Below are 25,068 nucleotides of genomic sequence, written 5' to 3' on the forward strand. Positions count from 1 at the left end.
CTCTTGAATAGATTGAGCAGAAAGGATAACTTTGAGGTGGTTTCGTACCCTACCATAATCTCTTCGTTTGTTCTCCGCTATTAGTGACTTTGGAGTGACTCTTTGTTGCATGTTGAGGGATAGTTATATGATCCAGTTATGTTATTATTGTTGAGAGAACTTGCACTAGTGAAAGTATGAACCTTAGGCCATGTTTCCTAGCATTGCAATACCGTTTGTGCTCACTTTTATCTTTAGTTACCTTGCTGTTTTTATATTTTCAGATTACAAAAACCTATATCTACCATCCATATTGCACTTGTATCACCATCTCTTTGCTGGAGTGCACCTATACAATTTACCGTTGTATTGGGTGCGTTGGGGACACAAGAGACTCTTTGTTATTTGGTTGCAGGGTTGTTTGAGAGAGACCATCTTCATCCTACGCCTCCCACGGATTGATAAACCTTAGGTCATCCACTTGAGGGAAATCTGCTACTGTCCTACAAACCTCTGCACTTGGAGGCCCAACAACGTCTACAAAAAGAAGGTTGTGTAGTAGACATCAAGCTCTTTTCTGGCGTCGTTGCCAAAGAGGTGAGTGCTTGAAGGTATATCTTTAGATCTTGCAATCGAATCTTTTTGTTTCTTGTTTTATCACTAGTTTAGTTTATAAAAGAAAACTAAAAAATGGAATTGAGTTTGTCTCATACGCTTCATCTTTTTAATATCTTTCGTGAGAATGATGGAAAGGAAAAGTGTGCTCAAGTGCTAGAAGAACAAGTCTATAAAATGTTTGGTATTAAATCTTTGAATGATGAGCATGATTGCAATGTTGTTAGTATGAATTCTATGAATATCCATGATGCTAATGATATGCAAAGCCACAAGCTTGGGGAAGCTATGTTTGATGAAGATGATATGTTTAGTCCCCCATGTTTCGATGAGAATATTTATTATGATGAAAGCATGCCTCCTATTTATGATGATTATATTTATGAAAGTGGATTTGGAGAGGTCATGACTATTTAGTGATGAATCCACTATTTCAGAAGAGGTTCCAATTGATTATGAGAACAAAGTTGCTCTCTATGATGATTATTGTGATGACTTGTATGCTATTAGGATAATGATAACCATGAAACTTGTCATCATGATTTTAGTTTTCAATTGGATTATGCTTCACATGGTAGTTATTTTGTTGAGTTTGCTCCCACTACTATTCATGAGAAGAATTTTGCTTATGTGGAGAGTAATAAAATTTCTATGCTTGTGGATCATGAAAAGAATGCTTTATATGCTGGTTATATTTTTGAATTCATTCATGATGCTACTGAAAAATATTATGAGGGAGGAATATATGCTTGTAGGAATTTCAATAATATCAAGTTTCCTCTCTATGTGCTTAAAATTTTGAAGCTATGCTTGTTTTAACTTCCTATGCTAGTTGATTATTGTTCCCATAAGTTGTTTGCTCACAAAATCCCTATGCATAGGAAGTGGGTTAGGCTTAAATGTGCTAGTCATATGCTTCATGATGCTCCCATTATGTTTCAATTCTTATCTTTTATGTGAGCATCATTGTCATCATCATGCCTAGCTAGAAAGGCATTAAAGAAAAGCGCTTGTTGGGAGACAACCCAATATTTACCCTTACTGTTTTTGTGTGTTCACATGATTATGATACTGTAGTAATCATGTTTTATAGCTTTTTTCAATAAAGTGCCAAGTAAGACCTTTAGGATAGCTTACGGTGATAGTTATGTTGATCCTGCTGAATATCAGAAACTTTTGCACCCAGTAAATTAGTTTTGATAATTCACATAAACGTGCTTTTGATCTGATTCTTTTTTATCTGGATTGGTACACAAATTGCTCAGGCTTTCCTAATTTGGTAGGAGTTTTGGAGTTCCAGAAGTATACGTTTGATACAGATTACTACAGAGTGTTCTGTTTTTGATAAATTCTGTTTTCTATGTATTGTTTGCTTATTTTGATGAATCTATGAGTAGTATCGGAGGGTATGAACCATATATAAGTTGGAATACAGTAGATATTACACCGATATGAATTTAGAATGAGTTCACAACAGTACCTAAGTGGTAATTGATTTTCTTATACTAACGGAGCTTACGAGTTTTCTGTTGAGTTTTGTGTTGTGAAGTTTTCAAGTTTTGGGTAAAGATTCGATGGACTATGGAATAAGGAGTGGCAAGAGCCTAAGCTTGGGTATGTCCAAGGCACCCCAAGGTAATACTCAAGGACAACCAAGAGCCTAAGCTTGGGGACGCCCGGAAGGCATCCCCTCTCTCGTCTTCGTTCATCGGTAACTTTACTTGGAGCTATATTTTTATTCACCACATGATATGTGTTTTGCTTGGAGCGTCATTTTCTTTTGTTAGTATTTGCTTGATGTTATTCAGAATAATGTTTTGCATCTGTATTTTCAATAAAAATGTCAAGGATAGCCTTTACCATGCTTATTTTGCTAGTATACATGTTGCTGTTTGAAAACAGGAAGTTTACTACTGTTGCAAAAATTCCCTAGAAAAGTCAGAGAATGATATAATGTTGAAACTTTTTGCATAATGAGATCTGATAAATCTTCTACAGCGAATTATTTTTATCATAAATTTTGGAGTTAGGAAAGTATGATGAATCTTGCATTCTTTACAGACCATACTGTTTTGGCAGATTGCTGTTATGTTTGCATTGTTTGCATATGTTTGCTTGTTTAATAATCCTATTTGAGGATAGGAGTATTAAATATGCAGAGACATTTAGTATGCAATGTTGAATAATAATTTTTGTGATTTGTTACAGTAGAAAATGATAAGGTTTTTGCATTGGTTTATACTAACTTGTCTCACGAGTTCTTGTTGAGTTTGGTGTGGATGAAGCTTTCGAGATTTAGGAAACCGAGATATAAAAGGAATTAAGGATACACAAAAGCTCAAGCTTGGGGATGCCCAAGGCACCCCAAGATAATATTTCAAGAAGGCTCAAGCATCCAAAAGCTTGGGGATGCCCCGGTAGGCATCCCACCTTTCTTCTTCAAACAATTATCGGTTAGTATCGGTTGAGCCTAAGTTTTTGCTTCTTCACATGAGTCGTGCTATCCTTGCAATGCCATTTTATTTTGTTTTGCTTGTTGTTTGAATAAAATACCAGGATATGAAATTCTTAAATGTTAGAGAGTCTTCACATAGTTACATAATTATTCAACTACTCATTGATCTTCACTTATATCTTTTTGGAGCAGTTTGTCATTTACTTGTGCGCTTCACTTTTATCCTATGGGTAAATGGTTGAATGAGTTGAATGTCATAAATCTGAAATTATTTATGTTTCATATGCTTACCCCGTTGGGAGTAATGACTTCACATCTAAGAAGTAGAAGTAGTAAATTTATTGAAGGTTAACAAGCATTGTATTGGTCACTTGAACAATTCTTGAAATGATATTGAAGGAAGAGAGATTTCACATATAAATATACTATCTTAGACATCTTCTATGATTGTGATCCCCATTAAATATTTTCAAACCTGAAGAAATTAGTTGAAGTTGGACAAGGAAGACAACGTAATGAGTTATGCTAGGGTGTATTTGTATAGAAGTTATATTGTTATAGATCCTCCAACATGTGGTGCTTGCTTTTTAGAATCCTTTGCTAGCCAAAATATCTGTACTAAGCGGGAATACTTCTTGTGCATCCAAATTCCTTGAACCAAGTTTCTTCCATGAGTGTCCACCATACCTACCTATATGCGGTATTTGCCTGCCGTTCCAAGTAAATTTGCATGTGCCAAACTTAAACCTTCAAATAATAATCTATTTTGTATGCCTGAATTGCTCATGTAGCGACTAGGGGCTGTCAGTATCTTCCATGCTAGGTGGGTTATTCTCACGATGAGTGGACTCCTCATCATTCATGAGAAAAATGGATGGTAACTGGGATGCCCAGTCCCATGATCAAAAGATCAAAATCAAATCAAAAAAATAATTGCAAACAAAACTCCCCCAGGATTGATGTTAGTTGGAGGCACCCATTGTTTCGGGCAAGCCATGGATTGATGATTGTTCGTGGAGGGGGAGTAAAAACTTTACCATTCTGTTTGGGAACCACCTATAATGTATGTAGTATGGAAGATATAGGGAACTCTTGGTTGTTATGTTGACAATGAAAGCATACCTCTCAAAATTATTTTCATCTCTATTTCAAAATCGAGCTCTGGCACCTCTGCAAATCCCTGCTTCCCTCTGCGAAGGGCCTATCTTTTAATTTTATGCAAGAGTCAGTAGTATTCCTTCTCATTCCTACCTACTCTTTAGTTGGCAAGCACCGTGTGTTGGGGAAAGATCTAAGCATATATGGCCATGCAAATATATTTGATCATGAATTATTATTGTTGACAATTATCTATATGATAAGTGAGTTGGGAGGCGAAACACTAAGCCCCTATCTTTCTTTGTGTTCGATGGATGCTATTTGTTCTAAGAATATGCTTTGAGTGGTAGCAATTATGGAAGACTATATGATAGTTGAGTATGTGGAGTTTGCTAAATCAAAGCCCTGACAGAGACCCTTCCTGAAAATAAGATGAATTGTAATTATTTGATGACTAAGAATGAAGTTTGCTAGTTTTCAAGAAAGTTTATGGTCTATGCTTTAACATGTGAATAGCTTGTTATTTGATCTTGAGAAGTTTTATGAGATGAACTACTGTTATGACATATAATGGTGCTAGAAAAGGTGATTGAAATTATCATTGGTAAAACTTGTGCACCTGCTAGCATTCACACTTCATAAATTATTTCTTTTATCATTTACCTACTCGAGGACAAGCAGGAATTAAGCTTGGGGATGCTGATACGTCTCAACGTATCTATAATTTATGAAGCATTCATGCTATTATATTATCTGTTTGGATGTTTATGGGCTTTATTAAGCACTTTTATATTATTTTTTGGGACTAACCTATTAACCGGAGGCCCAGCCAAAATTGTTGCTTTCTTGCCTATTTCAGTGTTTCGAAGAAAAGGAATATCAAACGGAGTCCAAACGGAATGAAACCTTCGGGAAAATTATTTTTGGAACGAAAGCAATCCAAGGGACTTGGAGTGCACGTAAGGGAAGCTTCGAGGTGGCCACGAGGCAGGGAGGCGCGCCCACCTCCCTTGGGCGCACCCCCCACCCTCGTGGGCCCCTCGTGGCTCCCCTGATCAACTTCTTTAGCCTATATATATCTCCCTATACCCTAAAAACTTCGGGGAGCACAATAGATCAGGAGTTCCGCTGCCGCAAGCCTGTGTAGCCACCAAAAACCTCTCGGGAGCCTATTCCGGCACCCTGTCGGAGGGGGTATCCCTCACCGATGGCCATCTTCATCATCCTGACGCTCTCCATGACGAGGAGGGAGTAGTTCACCCTCGGTGCTGAGGGTATGTACCAGTAGCTATGTGTTTGATCTCTCTCTCTCTCTCTCTCTCTCGTGTTCTTGAGGTGATACAACCTTGATGTATCGCGAGCTTTGCTATTATAGTTGGATCTTATGATGTTTCTCCCCCTCTACTCTCTTTGTAATGGATTGAGTTTTCCCTTTGAAGTTATCTTATTGGATTGAGTCTTTGATTTGAGAACATTTGATGTATGTCTTGCCGTGCTTATCTGTGGTGACAATGGGATATTCACGTGATCTACTTGATGTATATTTTGGTGATCAACTTGCGGGTTCAATGAACTTATGCATAGGGGTTGGCACATGTTTTCGTCTTGACTCTCCGGTAGAAACTTTGGGGCACTCTTTGAAGTACTTTGTGTTGGTTGAATAGATGAATTTGAGATTGTGTGATGCATATCGTATAATCATGCCCACGTATACTTGAGGTGACAACGGAGTATCTAGGTGACATTAGGGTTTTGGTTGATTTGTGTCTTAAGGTGTTATTCTAGTACGAACTCTATGATAGATTGAACGGAAAGAATAGCTTTGTGTTATTTTACTACAGACTCTTGAATAGACTGAGCAGAAATGATAACTTTGAGGTGGTTTCGTACCCCACCATAATCTCTTCGTTTGTTCTCCGCTATTATTGACTTTGGAGTGACTCTTTGTTGCATGTTGAGGGATAGTTATATGATCCAGTTATGTTATTATTGTTGAGAGAACTTGCACTAGTGAAAGTATGAACCTTAGGCCTTGTTTCCTAGCATTGCAATACCGTTTGTGCTCACTTTTATCTTTAGTTACCTTGCTGTTTTTATATTTTCATATTACAAAAACCTATATCTACCATCCATATTGCACTTGTATCACCATCTCTTTGTCGAACTAGTGCACCTATACAATTTACCATTGTATTGGGTGTGTTGGGGACACAAGAGACTCTTTGTTATTTGGTTGCAGAGTTGTTTGAGAGAGACCATCTTCATCCTATGCCTCCTACGGATTGATAAACATTAGGTCATCCACTTGAGGGAAATTTGCTACTGTCCTACAAACCTGTGCACTTTTACCACTTGTTACCTTCTGTTTTTATAATTTCAGATTACAAAAACCTTTATCTACTATCTATTTTGCACTTGTATCACCATCTCTTCGCCGAACTAGTGCACCTATACAAATTACCATTGTATTGGGTGTGTTGGGGACACAAGAGACTCTTTGTTATTTGGTTGCAGAGTTGTTTGAGAGAGACCATCTTCATCCTACGCCTCCCATGGATTGATAAACCTTAGGTCATCCACTTGAGAGAAATTTGCTACTGTCCTACAAACCTCTGCACTTGGAGGCCCAACATCTACAAGAAGAAGGTTGTGTAGTAGACATCAGGCTCCATCCCGTTGGCTCCTCCTTCCTCGGCGGCTCCGAACAGACGTCCTCCATGGCCTTCTTCTTGACATAGGCATCCAGCTTTGGGAAGGCGACGTCGCCGACCACTGATAGGACCGTCATCTCCTCGAGGCCCTACCATTGGCGCTCGTCATGGGTGTGGAGGGAGTCCTCCCTCACCTGCCACATGACCTCCTCCTCCTCCTCCTCGGTCGTCATTGGCATGGGTGGTGGCAAGGAAGGAGATGGTGTAGGAGTCAGGCCACAAACCAGCCTGCGCCCGCGGGGCTGGGGCGGGTTGGGAGCGCGTGCGCGGAGCACGCCCGCGGCGGGCTCGGAGCACGACCGACAAAGAAAGATTGCCGGCGGATGTCGTGCTCGTCGCGGAGCCATGTATCCCAGAGCGAGGAGTCGATGGCGTACCTCTAGTCGTCGATGAGGTTCGACGGCAGGCGGGCGCAGCGTCGATTGATCTCCTTGCGGCGGGCGCGGCCGCTCACCAGGATCGGGGGGATGGGCACCCGATCCACGGAGTGGTGCCAGTTGTTGGGGAGGTGTATGTCGCTCCACGGCAGTGGCATGCGTGTCTCCCAGTACCTCTTATAGATCTCTGCCTTGACATGCGGCCGCATCCGAGGTGTGGCCTTGTCCGGCGAGATATGGAATGCGGGTGGTGGAGGTGGAGATGGAGTGGTGGAGCGGCGGTGGCGGCGGCCGGACGACGACCGAGCCTCGTGGTCGTGCCTCGTCTTGCGGGTGGGGAACCAGCGGCCAACCATTGTCATTGGTGCGGGAGGTGGAGGAGTGGCGGGCTAGGGTTTGGTTGTTGGGGCTCGAGGAGGCACGCGTCGTCGGGAGTGGAAGTGTGTACTCCCACCAGTCGACGACTTCCACATTGAAAAGGACGGTGATCGCTCGGCCGGTGGCTGCCAGGCGGGTTCGCCCGTGCATGCGCCGTAAATGTGAACGGTAGGAGATAGGTGGGTGGCTGCCACGCGGACTCGAGGCGGACATGAAATGGGTGCGTGCGCGTCCGTTCAACGTCCGTGTGGACGTAGATCAGGCGCAGGTTTGCGCCGAAAATGGGACGGCCCAGACGCCAAACCGAAAAAAATGTGGATACGGTTGCACGTTGGGCTGTGTCGTCTGTCCGTTTGGGCCCAAATGGACAAACACGGACCGGGAGGGTCGTGCGTTTGAGTTGCCCTTAGTTCCTCGGTTTGAAGAAAATAGATTAGATCAAGTGCAATAAACTTATGTAAGCAGGCTATAAGAGTTAAAATATTATTTACTGAAAAAAGCTTTCGCTCCGCTTTATAAATAAAGCAAACCGCCAAGAGCAACACATACAAGGACTAGTCCCACAGAAAGAAGTACAAAGGTTCTGCTGAGGGCACAGCTCAACAAGCCCAAAGGAAAACAAAAAAACAAGACGACAATCTTATTGTTCTTGACACGGAAGGGAGAGAAGAGAAGAGAGAAGAAGAGCCGGCTACAGAATAAGAGCTAGCTACAACACGTACTCCTAGATACTATGTGAGTCCTAATAAAGTAGCATATCTTTATATTTTATTATTGTATTGTCCCAAAATAAGTATAAAGTTGAGTCACTTATTTTGGATGAAGAAAGTATTTGTCCGTCATAAATTGACTATAAATGACACGACAACATCATGGTCTGGCTGTATTATCAACCATGCTCTTAAAGCGAATTGACGCGTGAGACAAGTCCACGAGTTATGAGTTAATCCATAACGTCATGGATTAGTTCACCATCAGCTATATTTTATCAGGAGAGACCAGGTGAAACATCACAGAATAATTGACGACATAAAGTGAAAGAGGGCATGTGTGCATATTTGCAGCACGTGACTGATGTGAACGAGATTTTTTACATGGAGTTGACGGTGCAGCGAGAGAACAGAAAAATCACTACTCCTACTAAGTTGATGACATGGCAGCTTGGTCGTGTCACTCCAGCCAATGAGCTGCCGATGGCTCGCGTCAGGATCAGGACATTTGCTTCTGCTGCTGTCACCACTCTATCGCTTAGCCACGACGCAGACCTATTAAATTAACCCTCGTCAAAGGGAAGATGCATCCACTCTTAGCCAGAGGATCAGTTTAAATTAAACTATACTGAGAGGGGCAATTATAACTAACCTAAACCTATTTTGCCCACGAAGCGGCCGGGGCGGATTGGGCGCCGCTCGGCGCCCTAAGTAGGAGCTTCCTAGTTCAAATGACAATTTTAGTTTTCATGAGCCGTTTCATTTTGACTGAGCTATTCTCAGTCAACACATCACCCATACTTGACCCACATGCCTTGTGTTGCCCACCCGCGTCGACGCGCTCCACCGGTCCATCTCCGCCTCTTGTCTCCTGCTGCTACCCACACACTCCACCGGTCACCGTGAGGTCCCCGTCCCAGCTCCCATCCTCGAATCCCACCATCTGGTGTCAGATGCTTCGCCTCAATGTTCCCTCAGTCGACTCCTTCATGCTTCGGGCACCCCAATTCTTCTCTCCGACTTCCTCATCTATTGTCAAACTGGAAGGCTCCTGAACCATCTTCCAAGCTCGGCGTTGGTGCCAACCACCACCCAAAAAGCTCCTTCCCGCCAACGCGTAGACGCTCCATCTGTCGCATATTCGTTCGCTTCTATTATTTTTCTTAGATCAAGCTGGGAGAGAGGGGTTGACCTTTGTTCGGATTTATTAGGACCCCTCTTAGTTTGAGTCAAAATTTAACCATAAATTTAACTTAATAAATATGAACTACGTGTCACAGAAGTTATACCGAATACATTTTATATAATACTAGTATTTTTGCAGTGATCAAAATTTGATCCAAAATACAAGGAGGCCTAATAACTCTAGAAATCATATTTTATCAAAACTAGTAACCGACTGCCAGCAGACGCTTAAACCGCGCAGATTGGATGACTTTTTCCCATTTGAAGTCAAAGAAATGCATGACAGTTTTGCAAAAAAGCAATCCAGTTTCCCAAATACACTGAAACTGCCAGACGAACGTCCGCAAATGTCATATCTCGTGGCGAACGTTCGCCAGATAGGCCAACCCGATTTTATTTCTGGGATTCTTTTACACTCCGTTTGGATGTAGACATTCGAGACCTTGGATTTGAATTGGCTGCAATATCAAATCACTGAGACATTGATATTGAGATTCAACCCGAATTCTGCTGTTTGGATGTGTAAGCATTTGGCACTTGGAATTCAAGAAAAGAGACCGATGTTAATTCTTGTTTGGATGGTCAAAGTATTGAATTGGATCATTCGTGAGATTACAAGCACAACACCCATCCATGACGTGGTCCCTGAGGCGGAACCAAACCACACAACAGCGACGAGAGACGCACCAGAGTCGCGAGCGCACACAAAGCCGGACTCAAGTCCTTGCCGGTCAACCCAAGCAAACACGCGGCCGATCTAGGACAACCGCGGCAGCACAGGTGAAGACATGAGGTCGAAGAGGCGGCGGAGTCGTTCAATTAGGAGTGAGATGTCGAGGCAAAGGCCGATGGTTATTGCCGGCGGCGATGGCCGCCATGGACAACAGTAGCATCATCAGCCCGACGGGGGCGCCGCCCCGCCACGAAACATGGTTGTGCATCTTCATCTTCGTGTCCCCTTGTTGTTCCTCGTCTACGAGGTCCTGGGGATTCAGGCCTTGGACGTAGATGTTCGCATCTTGCAACGGTGACCACACCTCAGTCTCCCACCGCGACATGGGGCGACGGGATTGATGCAGACTAGATCCCAGCAGAGTTCTGGTGGCGTTTGGGTTAAAGAGGGCCAACCGCTGACTGCGCAAGCACTGCATATGCCTGGCCCTGCTGCAGGTCCGGGAGAAGGTCCGGCGGCTGCTGGCGTGGGAGTGCCTGTTCCGCGCAGCTGCATCGACCGATGACCGTGCGAGCGCTGCTTCCTTTTCTTTTTCGAGGGAAAGGCGAAGGGGTACGCGGGGGCGAGGCAATATCAAGCAAATCGGAGGGGTGGAGTTCCAAATTCGGGACGGGATGGCGCTAGTGTTGTCGGGGATGGTTCGATATCGAGGTGTGATTCCATTCGCGAATGCCAAGACCATCCAAACAGCCACATTCGGGTAGTCAAATGCCAGTATCCAATTCTACGTGCGAATGTCTACATCCAAACGAAGCGTTAGGGTTATTTCTGGGAATTTGAGATGTCCCGAAAACGCCCCTGTTCTTTCTTATAGCCCAAGCCATCCCTTCTTCCCGGAGAGAGACACCCCCCCTCCAAAACTTTCCCCAATCCAATCTCCCAATCCAATCTTCCCTCTTCTCTCCTGGAACCCTAAGCCTCCTCAGGTACATGACCCACCCTTCCTCGTCCTCCTCGTCCGCCCCGGCGGCCGCGCCGGATGACCCGACCTCCCTTGCCCCGGGCTTCCGCTTCCACCCAACAGACGAGGAGCTCGTCTCCTACTACCTCAAGCGCAAGGTGCTCGGTCGCCCGCTCAAGGTCGACGCCATCGCTGAGGTAGACCTCTACAAGGTCGAGCCATGGGACCTCCCGGCAAGGTCGCGCCTCCGCAGCCGCGACTCCCAGTGGTACTTCTTCAGCCGCCTCGACCGCAAGCACGCCAACCGCGCGCGCACCAACCGCGCCACTGCAGGAGGCTACTGGAAGACCACCGGCAAGGACAGGGAGGTCCGCCATGGAGCTAGGGTTGTCGGGATGAAGAAGACGCTCGTCTTCCACGCTGGCCGCGCGCCTAAGGGCGAGCGCACCAACTGGGTCATGCACGAGTATCGCCTTGAGGGCGATGGTGCAGCCGGGATCCCACAGGTATTGCCACTTCGGACACCGGCGATGGACTTGTGGATTAAGTAGATATTAGACTTCTATCGATTTTTTTTCATACCTGATCCCAGTGGGCATTGTGCTATGACTGTACCGGGTCTTTTGCTACTGCGAGTCACGGGCAAAATTTTCGATCGCTAGGGTGGCAATGTTCTGTTATAGTTGCTAATGACGCTTGAATGCAATATAGCGATGCTGATTTTCAAACCATTGTGCACAGGATTCATTTGTAGTGTGCCGAATCTTCCAGAAGGCTGGGCCTGGTCCTCAAAACGGGGCACAGTATGGAGCTCCCTTCGTCGAGGAGGAGTGGGAGGCGGATGAGGATGATGATTTTGGTCCTCTGCCAGTGCAGAGGGACGTTGTTGGTGAGCATGAGGCTCCTGGTGCTATGGAGAAAGGATATCTTCAGATGAATGATCTCATTCAGGTATACCTACAACTTGCATGATTTTCTACTCACTGCTTGTTTTAGTAAAAGAAGCGTTTAGTTGGGTATAAAATGCTATACTGCAGAAAAGTCAGTTTATGTTGCATGCTTGCAGTTTGAGTTTTACATAGATCAGCTTGAGTTGGCACTGAATTTGTTAGGCTTCTGAATCTGAAGATAATAACACATGTAGTTCTATCTCCTTGCACTTGTCCATATGTACAGTCAGGAGGGGTAGCGTACCAGCTCGTTTTCTTGTGTGTGTGTGTCTGCACTCTCTGGGAGACAATGCCGAACACCTCTTCTTCTAGGTCTAGCACATGGGATGCGCCCTACGGACCTTAGATAGATGGGCAGGGCCCATACCGGTTCAACACTCCGCCTCAAGATGGGTGGTAGTAGATAGCTATTAACCCCATCTTGTCACATGCCAAGTTACAGTCCTTGTTCCCAGCCCCCCTGTTACCCAGAGCTGACATGAGTAAGGCTGATGATCCCAGCATCAAGTTTTCCCTTAATGAAGAAGCGATCAATTTCCACATGTTTTGTTCTATCATGTTGAATCGGGTCATTGGCAATGCTTATAGCTGACTGATTGTAACACCAAACTCTCAAGAGCGCCTTCCTCAGAAGTTTCAACTCGCTCAGTAGATTCTCCACCCAGAGCATCTCACTCAACCCTTGAGATAATGATCTTTAGTTAGCTTCTGCTGTTGATCTAGACACAACTCTGTTTGTTTCTTGCTTCTCCATGACACCAAATTTCCTCCCACAAACACACAATAGTTTGAAGTTGATCTTCTATCATCTTGACAACTTGCCCGATTAGAATCATTCTAGCCATCCACCTCAAGATGTCCACTCGCAAACCGCAACCCTTCCCCCTCTACATTGATGTCTGTGAGCGACAACTCGATCTTCTGGACAACTCCCTGTTGAGGAACGATGTCCCGGGAGTTCGAGCCCGCGAGGAACTGAGTGAGCTGCTCGACAGCCTCAGCAAGTCCTTACGTTCACCCATCTTTCTGACCAGCTACACGCAGCAGCTACTTACCCTTCTTCTCCCCCTGGCCACACACAGCAGCAGCAGCAGTAGTCCCGGCAACACCCTCAGTACTGCCTCCTCTTCCCTTTCCACTCATCTTCCTACCATGCAGGCAACAGTAGGAGTACAGCAGCAAGCAACAACACCGTCAGCAACTGCACCCAGCAGCAGCACAGCCAACCTCCTCTAAATCTGCCGTTCCTCCTCTGCTGCCTTCTCGCCGCGCACAGCCTCACCTCCTCTTCCTTCCCCGGGCCGAATGCAGCTGCTTCTCCGCCTCGCACGCGTGCGCACAGCAGCCTCTTCTCCGGCTCACAGGACTGCAGCTGATCCATGCCGGACCCCGCAGCCTTGCCTTCTGTCAGGTCCCGCCGAACCTGGTGTCTGATACCATGTAGAATCAGGAGGGGTAGCGTACCAGCTCGTGTTCGTGTGTGTGTGTGGCGGCGAAGATAGATGGGCAGGGCCCATACCGGTTCAACACCATATATGCCCTTGTCTTAGTTTAACTGATTAGCATATGAATTTTTTGGTGATACTCCAATCCTTCAGCTCTCTCTTAACGGACTCCTCCCATGTCAAATTCGGTCTACCCCGACCTCTCTTGACATTCTCCGCACGCTCTAGCATTGGAATCTTTTTGGGTGCCTTCGCATTATCCATGGTCAAAGGGAGATGTTGATCGCTTTTCATAGCCAGAGTTAGATTTTTTTTCGAAAATCCTGGCAGTTGGTATGCTCACAAAATTTGCTATCACATAGTCGGTTCCATCTTTTACTTGAAGCGAAAAAAGTGGTTTGTGAATGAAATAATGGATATTTGTATTTTCCCCATAAATCTGTAGAATGATGATTGATGGCACATAGTTTCATTCTAATCTGTTGTTGGTTTGTTTGTCGAGGAAAAAGGTTCATAATGTTACTGAGCATGTTTTGTGTCACGTTGGATCTAAGTTATTGTATCTTTCTCTGCACAGGGATGCTCCACTTCTTCAGCATTGGGATTTAGCTTGTTTTACTTTGCATTAACGAATTCTATGTCATGCTGTCCGGCAAGACTGCTGACATGCATTGGCTTTTTGACATACATATTTGTATTTCTATCAGGGTTAACTAGCAAGTATGAGATAGTGACACACAAGAGTCATGATGTCATAGTATTCACTATTCAGGTCTATGAGCACTAAAAAGGTTGTAATTCTGTGTTGTCTTTTTTGTCTTTAATAACTTTATAAATGCCAACGCCATCTTTTGACTTTTCGGATGGTCAGCGCCGCCATAAACTCTATAACCAGTAAAAGATCAGACGAGACTGAACTTCACAAGGTCTGCGTGTCAGAGATGATCAAACATACTCCCTCCATTCCTAAATATAAGTCTTTAGAGATTCCAATATGGACTAGATACGGATGTATATAGACACAGTTTAGAGTGTAGATTCACTCATTTTGCTCCGTATGTAGTCCATATTGTGATCTCTAAAAAGACTTATATTTAGGAAAGAAGGGAGTACATATGTATTCTAAGCTATAATTCTGTTGAACGTAATAATTTTTTAGCATACTATTTATCCACACAGGACTATTTTTTACTTTATTCGCATGCGATTATGCTTTATGGGTAATTTCTTTGTTTTGCTCTGATCATTTCTTTACCTAATATGCCAGTTTTTCTAACACACTTTCCCCCTCAAATTCAGGACTTGGCTGGTCAAAATGAGAATGGCAGTGTTGTTTTGCCGGTTTCTGACACTTCAAACACCAGCAGCCATTCTGAAGACGTAGAAGGAAATTCAGGGGACATTTTAAATGACCCAAGTCTTGGTTCTAATTTTCTTCAGTATATTCATCCTGGAGAACAAAATAACCCAATGCTTAATGAAAATATGTTATTTAATGCCAATGTTGGAGATTTTCTTAATAGTTCTAGCCCCAATGATGAATTCCTAGAGCTGAAGGATTTGGAGTTACCTCTAGGCAATGATTCCACTATCTGGCCTTCTGATGGTTGGGCCTGGAAAACAGCTTTCCCCTTGGATGCTGTAAACGGGGCCAACAATGAGGTCCCTCTGATCACTGGTGATCAGCCTTTCCAGCCAGATGAGTTGGCCCAGTTGTTGCAGACACTACAAGATGACTCCTCCCAGTTGGGCTCAACTATGACTGATCTCCCACACTCTTCTATTACAAATTCAGTCAAGCCAGAAGATGATTCTCTTATGTATTTTGATGCGCCCTTTGATAACTCAATGTTCAGTGATGGATTTAGACAGACGAATGGATTTCTCGGCTCCCCAGCAACCATTCTATCTGGTATCGAGACACTGGATGATGGTATTCCATACTATGATGCAATGGACGATAATAATTTATTTAATGATATGATGTGCTCTGTACAGCAGTCGGCTGGGAGCAGCTCCCATGTCTTTAATGGGCCAGTTCTTACTCAAGAGGTATGCTACCAGTTCATGTAAGAGATGAACTCACTGCACTTTGTGCAGATCATTGATGTACTCACACACTACTTTTACAGGTCAACAATCCCAACTATACATATAGTCCAACTCAAAAGGTTGTAGAACCTAATTTTGTAGTTGGGGCCCCGTCGTCCACTAGGTTATCTGAAGCTGGTGGTCAGTTAAATTGTGTTGTTTTACCAGGTAATGTTATTATGGAAAAGAACAGGCCAGCTATCCTTTGCTATATTTTGCTCTTTAGTACCTATTCAACTATTGATCCAGTATCTCTATCTATGTCACCCTGAGGGAACGTTTGCAGTTATATTTACTTGCCCTGATTAAGCAGGATCATTTTGTGCATCTTGCAAAGAAAAACAAGCTTTTGGTTGTGCTTAATCAGGGCAATGTTAACTTGGATGTTGTAGCCGTAAATGAAGATTACTGAAAAGTTATGGTAATTGTGTTGGACAGATTCTCAGGCTAAGAATGGGCGTTTTGTAAAGATGCTGGATTCAATCTCGGCTCCCCCTGCTTTTGCAGCAGAGTTCCCAGGCAAATCCTTGTCTGGTGTGCACCCTAACACCATCAGCGTGTCTACCGAAGTAATCAGCATAGGAAGCTTAACTGTTGCTTCTCGACAAGGCAAGTGGTCGTTCCAGAAGGATGAAGACATGGAGCTTCTCTTCTCCACAGGTTTCCAGCCTGATAACCGCATACACTGTGGTGGCTGCAACACAGTGACTGCGGTGCTGCGCGGCGGCTTCTGTCTCTTTTTCCTGTCAGCAATAATGCTCCTGGTGAGCTACGAGGTGGGCCTGTGCATCTACGGCAAGTAACCTGGCCTGCCCGCCCGGTATTGGGTATAAAAATATTATTATGACGTAGGTAATTGTATGTGTGTTGAGGCGAGAACTGGGGACCTCCTGATGGCCTAAATGTATGGCATTGCATGACATGACCTTGTGCATCTGTTAAATTCGACAGCATTAGTGGTACCGTTTTGCAGCCTGAGAGGAGTTAGTGCTGTATCAATGAATTCCTCCAGTGATATTAGAACTGCTTAATAATCAAGTGCATGGTGGTGTTGCAGTTATCCATGTTCGTTAGGTAGTTTCAGCGTAGAATGTTGTAAATACAAATACCAAGTTGGCGGCTGAACCCAAGCTCAGGATGCTTCAGCTCTGTATGTGTTGTCATTTGTCAGGTTTGAACAAAATTCTAAACTCGCATGCTCTCGGTGGCAAGGGTAGCCGTCATGGGCATTGCTGCCTGCCTTTAACATAGTGTTTTCAGCCTAAAAAAAGACCTACCATCTGTGCTGCTTCGCCTCGTTCATCTGGAAGAGCAGGGTGCCATCCCATTGCCTGGCTGCTTGTCCAGAGGAGGATCAACACAAGGGGATGTTGCGCTGATTATCTCTCCCTCTGAGCGAAACGGCTGACGATCTTGTGTTCGGCTGCAATTTTGCCGCTGCATTCTGGATCTTGTTGGCACTCCCATTTCCGTTTCTTGGGATGATATGATGGGTCAATCATTTGCTTCATTAGTTCCAACAGTGCCAGCTACGGAATCTGCTATTGGATTATTTTTTTTTCGAAACGGAATCTGCTATTGGATTTTTACTTTCGAGTCAGAGGGACTATTGCTGTCAAATCTATAAATTGCATTCAAGGTTAAACATAATTACAGGAGAGTTACCAAATACAAAGTTTCGTTCTCCTTTCGTTCTCTTCTTTCTTTTCTTTTTGCCTAGCCGATCATAGCTTCCACTCAATATTTCTGTTTCTCTGCTGTAAGTAAACCTCAATGTAACACTCTGCTCCATATACTCATTGACCGGGTTTTAGCGATTTGATGGACCTGATTACGGAAACCTGGGATGTTGAGCTCGTGACAGAACTGTTCTGTGAAGAAGATGCAAAAGAGATACTTGCTATCCCTGTTGATAGTGGCATGGACGATCTGGTAGCGTGGCATTTTGACACGAAAGGCTTATTCCCTGTGAAATCTGCATATCACTTGGGAACGAGGTTGCGAGATGCAAGCTCGTCTGCCGTAGTGCCGCAGGCCTCACAAAGATGGAATAGATTTTGGAGTCTGAGCCTGCCTCCTAAAATTCGTACGTTCCTATGGCGTCCGTCACACAAGTCGTTGCTTTTGCGAATGAACATCAAGAGGAAACACGTTGACCTGGATACTAGATGTCCGATGTGCTTGCGCCTGGATGAGGATGGGGGACATCTGTTCTTGAAGTGTAAGTTGGTAAAGCAAGTCTGGAGGGTATTGCAGCTTGAGGATGTCAGGCTCGTATTGCTGGAATGTGTAAATCCTGATGCTATTTTTGATCACTTGTGGTCGCTGAAACCTGAAAAGCGTGACCTGATGCTTGGGGAAAGTATCAGGTGCTCCCAGTGCTCCAATGACAAAAAATATATTTTTAAACATTTCAAAAAATTATGAAAAAAATTCTGAATGTTCACAAAGAATATGACTACAACCCCTAAAAATTTCAGCTCCAAACTCAAAATGCACATTGAGAAACAAAAAAGACAAATCCAGATGTGAATAGTGTCAATGTTGCTTTAGTCTTTTTTTTACACTATTCGTACTAGATTTTACTTTTTTGTTTCTCAATGTGTGTTTTGATTTTGGACCTGAAATTTTTAGGGATGGTAGTCACATTCCTTGTTAACATTCATATTTTTTTTCTAGAATTTTTTGGAACATTTAAAAATGTTTTTATAACATTGGAGCACCGGGAGTACCTCAAGGCTGGGAGCACCCGATACTTTCCCCTGATTGCTTGTATTTCTCTGGGAGTGGTGGAATGTTCGGAATATGGCTAATCAGGGAGAAAAGATTAAGCCGGCTGCTGGAGTGGCGTATTATGTTAGGAAACTGTTGACGGATTTCTATGTTGAGGAAGGAAGTATTCAGGCACATACATTGCCAGCTATAGTTCAAGTTTGGAGAAAACCGAAGGGAAGGCAGGGTTTGTTAAAATAAATTTCGATGCTGCTTTTTATGTTGAAGAGGGAAGAGGTGCTTAGGGCTGTGTGGCGCATTCGGGACAAGGGGAGTTCATTGCGGCGTATGCAGGAAAGCTGGACTACCTTATCTCATCCCTCCAGGCTGAAGCTACGGCGTGCAACAAGGCCATTGAAGCCGCGAGCGAGATGGGACTTCATCAAGCGATTTTTGAATCCGACTCTTTACAACTGGTTAATGCTATCAATTCTAGAGACTATGATCTTTCGTCCATCGGTGTTCTGTTGCGGGAAGCAAGGTCCTTGGATGCTTTTCAATTTAATTTCTGCAAACGTTCTTGTAACACTGTAGCTCAGTTTTGCTGCTTTTGGTAGGAACAAGTTCCAGATTTTGTACAAGACCTGGTGGCCAGCGATTATGCTGCGCAAGTTTAAGGTTTGGAATGGATATTCCAGTTCAAAAAAAAAAAAAACACTCTGCTCCATATGGCTTTTTGCCCTTTTTATTATGAAAATTCTTTTGCTTTATACGTATATTACTAGTGCACAACAAAAGTCTGCGTGCTTATTAAATACACACAAGATAAATAGCTGCCGCAGCCTGCAAGCAGTCGTTTCTCTCAACTATCCTTCTTCCAGTTGGCGTTGGGAACGTTGCCTTCTAATAATAACATGACATCCTGGTAGCAATTGGCAGATTGCTAGTATCATCGATAGCAGTAGCACTACATCTCTCCAGGAAGCATTGTATCCCCAGGAAGATCACAAAATGCATTACCCTACATTGCAACAACACAACATATGACATGTTAGTAATTTCTGTAGCAGCATTTGCCCTTCATTGCAACAAGAGCCCAAGTACTCTTCGACATCACTTACCTCCCCTGTAAGATGGGCAACGCATCTTTTCTCAGCAATCAGTTCAGCTTCACTCTGAAGGAATCATTACATGATCGGTTATTCCATCATTATACTGCATATTACCAACCATTATTTCTACAACTCAATGCTACCTTTTTGATCCGGCCCCAGAGAAAATCGTCCATCGCCACATCTTTAACTAGTTCATAGTCACCATCGCCCTGTATGAATAATGTCAGAGTGCAAATTGCCATCTTGTATAATATTCCTATCAGGAAGAAAAGTAACGGGGATTTCAGTTTGAAATCTTACCTTTGATCTGCACGGCATGCTGAATACAATGTCTGCTGCTATGCCATAAGGATTTCCGGTCGTATAAACCTATGGTTTGGCATCGCCTTTGCTTCAGTGGTACACCAAAACAAAAGAAGCAATCAACAATCCTAGAGTAGAAAACATTACCCCTGTAGAGAACCAGTCTCCTTCCGGGGTAGGAGTTACGAGGGACCTCATGGCATCGACGATGGAAACAGCTGTTGATGCAGCTGAAGATCTGCCCCACTTTTGGATGAGCACACCTCCACGCTGGATAGCCATTGGAATGAATAAACAATATTCTCTTAGTTGTCCCAAATGATAGATGAATTGCAGATAAATGTGGAACAGTGTGTACCTTTTGAACAGTTATAGTGAAATCCTCTTCTAGCCACTTTGTATCTTTGATGACTTCTTTTACTGGCGTCCCATTAATTTTGGCATTCAAGAAATCAGGAACCTACTCAGGTGGAAATCATCAAATCAGTACTCCAAAGCACTACCAACACACTAGCCATGTTTGTAATCATATCTTCACCTGAGTTGTTGAATGGTTTCCCCAAATAGTCATATTTGATATTTTGTCATAAAACACACCAGCTTTTAACGCTAGCTGCAAAAACATTGTGAATAGCAGATTAGTCTTGTCATTTGTTGAAATAAAATAACAGAAACATATCAGAAATAATTAAGATTCAACATCAAGTACCTGACACTTGGCTCTATTTTCATCCAACCTTGTCAATGCATGAAAGTTCTTTGCTGGTAGGTTGGGAGCATTTTTCAAGCAGATCAAAGCACTACAAGAAGCATATACTCCAAGTCAGACATGATAATAGCATAAATCAATAACACACTTAGCAACCACAAAACCTGTCCATACTTAGTGTTACAGGGGTTCCCAACAACTATGACTTTCACATTCCGAGATGCCACAGCGTTAAGTGCTTTCCCCTGAGACAATTCAAAATTTCAGCCAATAACAATACAACTATTCTGTGATCATTTGTGTACTCATATATCTGTTAAAAACTTAAATCAGATTTATGTTCAAGTTTTTAGCAGGTTTCATGCTAAGGAATCCCATAGTTCCCCCTCCGTCGAATATGCAAGAGGACAGGGCACATTTTGCATCTAAGGAACCACATAGTTAAATGTCAAAGTTTGAGATATACTCCCTCCGTTTCTAAATATAAGCCTTTTAGAGATTTTAATACGGACTACATGCGGATGTATATGGACATATTTTAGAGCGTAGATTCACTCATTTTGCTCTGTATGTAGTACTTACTGGAATATCTAAAAGGGCTTATATTTAGGAACGGAGGGAGTACTCTCCCACAAAGAAAAATAATGTCTCTTTTACAGAATGGGTTCTTACGATTTCATGACAGTATACTTGACATATAATAAGGAAAAGAATGCAAAAGGAAACCTGTTCAGCGAAGATTTGACCATTGATATCTAGTAACGCAGCTCGCTCCACTCCAGGTCCTCTGGGTTTGGCCCCAATTAGAAGGGCCCAATCTGCATCTTCGAAGATCACATAAGGATCTATGCCGATGCTGACTTCTCTTAGCAATGGATACAATGAATCCTCCAGTTCCATAGCTACACCTGCAGTTGTAATTATAAGAAAGCATTAGGAAGAAGGGCGATATTGCCCTGTCTCAGTAATTCATTTATACCTGGGAGTACAGCAAAATTGGAATTTGGAATGCAGTTTAAAATGTGTATCATGTAGCAAATTAAGATGGATCGATGTTGCTTCTCAAATGTCAAGCAAAATAAGTTAGCGAAGCTACCTTCGAGTGCTTGTAATGATCTTTCCGAGCCCAATAACTTAAGTGCTATTGGTTGGTCCTGTCCGAAAACCTCACCGGAGGCAAGCTACAAAAATGCAGTCATATAAATGATCAATACTTTCTGATGTGCTAGACGCAAAATTTCAAGACAAGAATATGGTCGGTCGATTGTAATTAAGCACAAGGATGATACATCAGCAGAGAGGAAAGTGCCAATCAGTTATGTGCATAGCATAGCTTCGGTTGTCGTAGTGGCAACAGTAGAATTATCACTAGGCAGTACTTGTCAATATCAATATATACTGCACTTGCATCTGGTAAATGAGAATATTGTGACTATTACTGTGCCATTCTTGTCTATGCATTTTCAATAAAAGGAGGAGAATTGTTGACAAGGTCAGTCAACACCTCTACATAGACAAAATTTGAATAAATTGGATGAAGACAATGTTTTTATTACTCGGTGCTACTTACTTTGAAGAGCAGATGATTCGATATCATCCCGGCCGCACCTGACACAGAAACGTTCACTAATTTCTTCCAGGACTTGGTCTTTTCATCCTGCGTTCCGTTTGACAGGAGGAGCACAGATTAATACGATCGAGCAGCTCTGTATTAGTTAAGCACGTTCAATTATGCCGTATGAATATCCACTGATCAATCAAGACAGGGAGTGTAAATCATCATGCAATGATACGGCTTCATCACATATTAACAGATCAACATCAGGCGCAGTGTTCGCTCAACGCTGTATCATAAAAAAAAAGAAGCCTCTTTCTTCTCTCAATTCAAAAGCCATGACCAAATCCCAGCCACAATCGAGAAGATCGACTGAGGCGTAACATCGTAGTCCCGGTACCAGTAACGCTTCCAGCGGAGCGCGCGCCAACCCAGCCAGACACTAGCCGATCATTTCAACAAACACGTTGAGGGAGAGCAGTGAGGACGACTGACCGCCTCGAGATCGTAGGTGGTGCAGAAGACCCCGAAGCATTCCTTGCGCGCCGCCTCCGCCTCCGCCGCTAGCGTCCCCTGCACCTGCTGCCTGGCGGTGCAGACGCATGAAAACAAAAGCGCACTCCTCAGACCTATGGTTGTTGCAGCTCGCGGGAGGATCGATCAGCAGGCTGGGTAGCGGTACGAGGTTTGGCGTGCACTCACTTGGCTGCCTCGACGGAGCAGCGGAATGTGGGCCTGCGCGGGTGGAGCAGCTGGACGGAGCGGCGTCGGGCGGCGTGGGCGCCCAGAGCGCCCGTGGAGCCGCCGCGGAGCGCCTGCGGCCTCGCTAGGGAGGATAAATCCATGGCGGTGGAGCTGGAGATGGAGCAGAGTGGATAGGCAGGGGAGGGAGTTAGTGGACGAGATTATTTAGAGCGCCAACGATTCGGACTAGCCCTTGGGTGCCCGCTACTTATACCCTGCGTTGAACGGCCGCCAACCGTGACACGCGGCGCGACGACGACAGTACGACCGTACTGAGTGGATGGATGGTGTACCACGTGTACGTGGTCTGGCTCCGGTGCGCTTGTCTGGCACTACCATGTCAGCGTCCAATCAGCAACTCAGTTTTTTTTCCCGAGTAAAGTGGGTTCTTAACAGCGTTGCAGTCCGCTAATACAAGTTGTTTGATACTGTCTGAAACCTGGTGGTGCTATCTCCAGTTTTCCCTACATTAGCTAGACTATGAGTAAGACTATTTTAATTATGATCAATTAAAAGCGGAACAAACCCTCGAAGCTGCAGGGGCTTCTTGATTTCCATCATCAGATGTCCATAGACTGACGGATTAACCGAATCGTCCGTCAAAGCCCTATTGAAAGTTCACAGGGTTGAATGCTCATTGATAAACTCAGGTTAAGGATGCTTTGTGTATTTCGTTATTTCTCAACATGAATTTCTGCTTTGCTTTTTTTAAAACACAAACACAGTACGAGAACAGACGCTCATACATACGCACATCAACCCCATGAATATGCGCACGCACGTCCTACCTCTATGACCATCTCTGAAAGACTGGGTCACCACATCATCTTAATATTGACAAAGGCACCACAAACACCCTGGTAGTCGGGAATCGTGTGAAGACCTGAAATAAATCTAGAAAAATGCGAGCACCGCTGTCTAAGTCCCGGACTTGACCCTGGTGGGTTGGGGATACAATTGTCCTCCTGACCATTCAACCACATGCTGTTTCGCAATTTCTCTCGTTTCTGTTACTACTAGTAAATGTGTATGTGCATGCATGTTAATTAGGAAGTAAATCAATTGCACATTAATTACGTGGATAGTGCAGATGTTAATATTTTGTATGATATTAAATTATTAATTGCATGCTAAACATGTGCATCGCTCGCCATTGAAGCAATATAGGTTGCCGGATTGGCATGATGGTCGAGATTTGTTGGATCTTTTCCTTTGGATCTTTTTATATTGATATATGGTACAAATACTCTTGCTTTAGCATTTTTAAATGTGTAACAATACTATAAGATCGGATCTATGGAGGCTCGTGTTTGAGAGCAACCTCTTTCCCAAGAAAAGCTTAGGGTTCCTTTGCCTCCCGTCGGCGTCGCCGCCGGTCTGCCTCGTCTCCGGTGGCTTTAGGGCCATGGCAGCGCGGTGGATCCCGGCCCTTGCCTTTGGGAGGACTCCGTTTTTAGATGTTTCTTCAAGTTTTGTTAGGATTTGTATCCTGCTCAGGAAGACGAGACATCGGTGACTCCCTTAAGATGGAATAAGGTCTTCCCCGCCTAGCCCCATTCCGGTGGTGTGTTTAGCATCATCGGTGGACGTGTGAAGGTGTGTCTCCGGCAGATCTATCCTTGGTGGATTTGCTCGGATCTGGTCGTAGTTTATCTACGTTTGTGTTTCTTCAGGTTGGATCCTTCCGATCTACGCTACTCTTCATCGGCGGCGGTTGCTGTTCTGCTGAGCTGGTCCTATGGGGCCTTAGCACGATGACTTCCCGATTGTCTACTACACAAGTTTTGCCCGGCTCCGACGAGAGAGGGGCGATGACGGCGGCGCGCCTTCGGCTCGCTTCAGTGCTTGTAGTCGTCGTTAGATGGTCTACGGACCTGGATGTAATTTTTATTATTTCTGGTGTTCGTTGTATTGCCATGATTGAAGATGGATAGATTGGATGTTTTCTCGAGAAAAAAACTTACGGGTGACAGCAGGGGTTAACTTTTCCCCAACTCCACGAGGTCTCTTCGAACTAGAGTTTTTGAAGCACCTCTTGAAGAGCTTCACGGAAAAGATGAAGTTGGACATTGGATTCTAGTTTTTTCTCGACGAGGGACACAGTGAAACTACTGTTGGGGAACGTAGCAGAAATTCAAAATTTTCCTACGTGTCACCAAGATCTATCTATGGAGAGACCAGCGACGAGTAGAAGGAGAGTGCATCTACATACCCTTGTAGATCGCTAAGCGGAAGCGTTCAAGTGAACGGGGTTGATGGAGTCGTACTCGTCGTGATTCAAATCACCGATGATCAAGTGCCG

At 44.0% G+C, this 25,068-nt stretch overlaps 2 protein-coding genes across 3 annotated transcripts; one reads left to right on the top strand and one right to left on the bottom strand.

The window, feature by feature from the left end:
* Positions 1–11,064: 11,064 nt before the first annotated feature.
* On the top strand, positions 11,065–16,666 carry LOC123159027 (NAC domain-containing protein 78). The gene is made up of 5 exons (XM_044576826.1): positions 11,065–11,648; positions 11,884–12,093; positions 14,837–15,589; positions 15,670–15,796; positions 16,067–16,666. The coding sequence occupies exons 1-5, from the start codon at positions 11,172–11,174 to the stop codon at positions 16,429–16,431; spliced, it is 1,932 nt and encodes a 643-aa protein (XP_044432761.1). The 5' UTR covers positions 11,065–11,171; the 3' UTR covers positions 16,432–16,666.
* Positions 16,667–19,045: 2,379 nt separating this feature from the next.
* On the bottom strand, positions 19,046–22,946 carry LOC123159028 (malate dehydrogenase [NADP] 1, chloroplastic). Of its 2 annotated transcripts, XM_044576827.1 has the most exons (14): positions 22,725–22,946; positions 22,518–22,608; positions 22,038–22,124; positions 21,564–21,648; positions 21,194–21,375; positions 20,642–20,712; positions 20,468–20,558; positions 20,297–20,371; positions 20,117–20,218; positions 19,906–20,028; positions 19,756–19,824; positions 19,596–19,664; positions 19,462–19,515; positions 19,046–19,361 (listed from the first exon to the last, which is right to left on the bottom strand). In XM_044576827.1, the coding sequence occupies exons 1-14, from the start codon at positions 22,865–22,867 to the stop codon at positions 19,308–19,310; spliced, it is 1,296 nt and encodes a 431-aa protein (XP_044432762.1). In that variant the 5' UTR covers positions 22,868–22,946; the 3' UTR covers positions 19,046–19,307. The 2 variants fall into 2 exon arrangements, with proteins under 2 accessions (XP_044432762.1, XP_044432763.1); XM_044576828.1 differs by lacking the exon at positions 22,038–22,124.
* Positions 22,947–25,068: the final 2,122 nt, after the last annotated feature.

This window comes from Triticum aestivum, chromosome 7B (genome assembly GCF_018294505.1).
Source record: "Triticum aestivum cultivar Chinese Spring chromosome 7B, IWGSC CS RefSeq v2.1, whole genome shotgun sequence".
In the NCBI taxonomy this organism is placed as follows: domain Eukaryota; kingdom Viridiplantae; phylum Streptophyta; class Magnoliopsida; order Poales; family Poaceae; genus Triticum; species Triticum aestivum.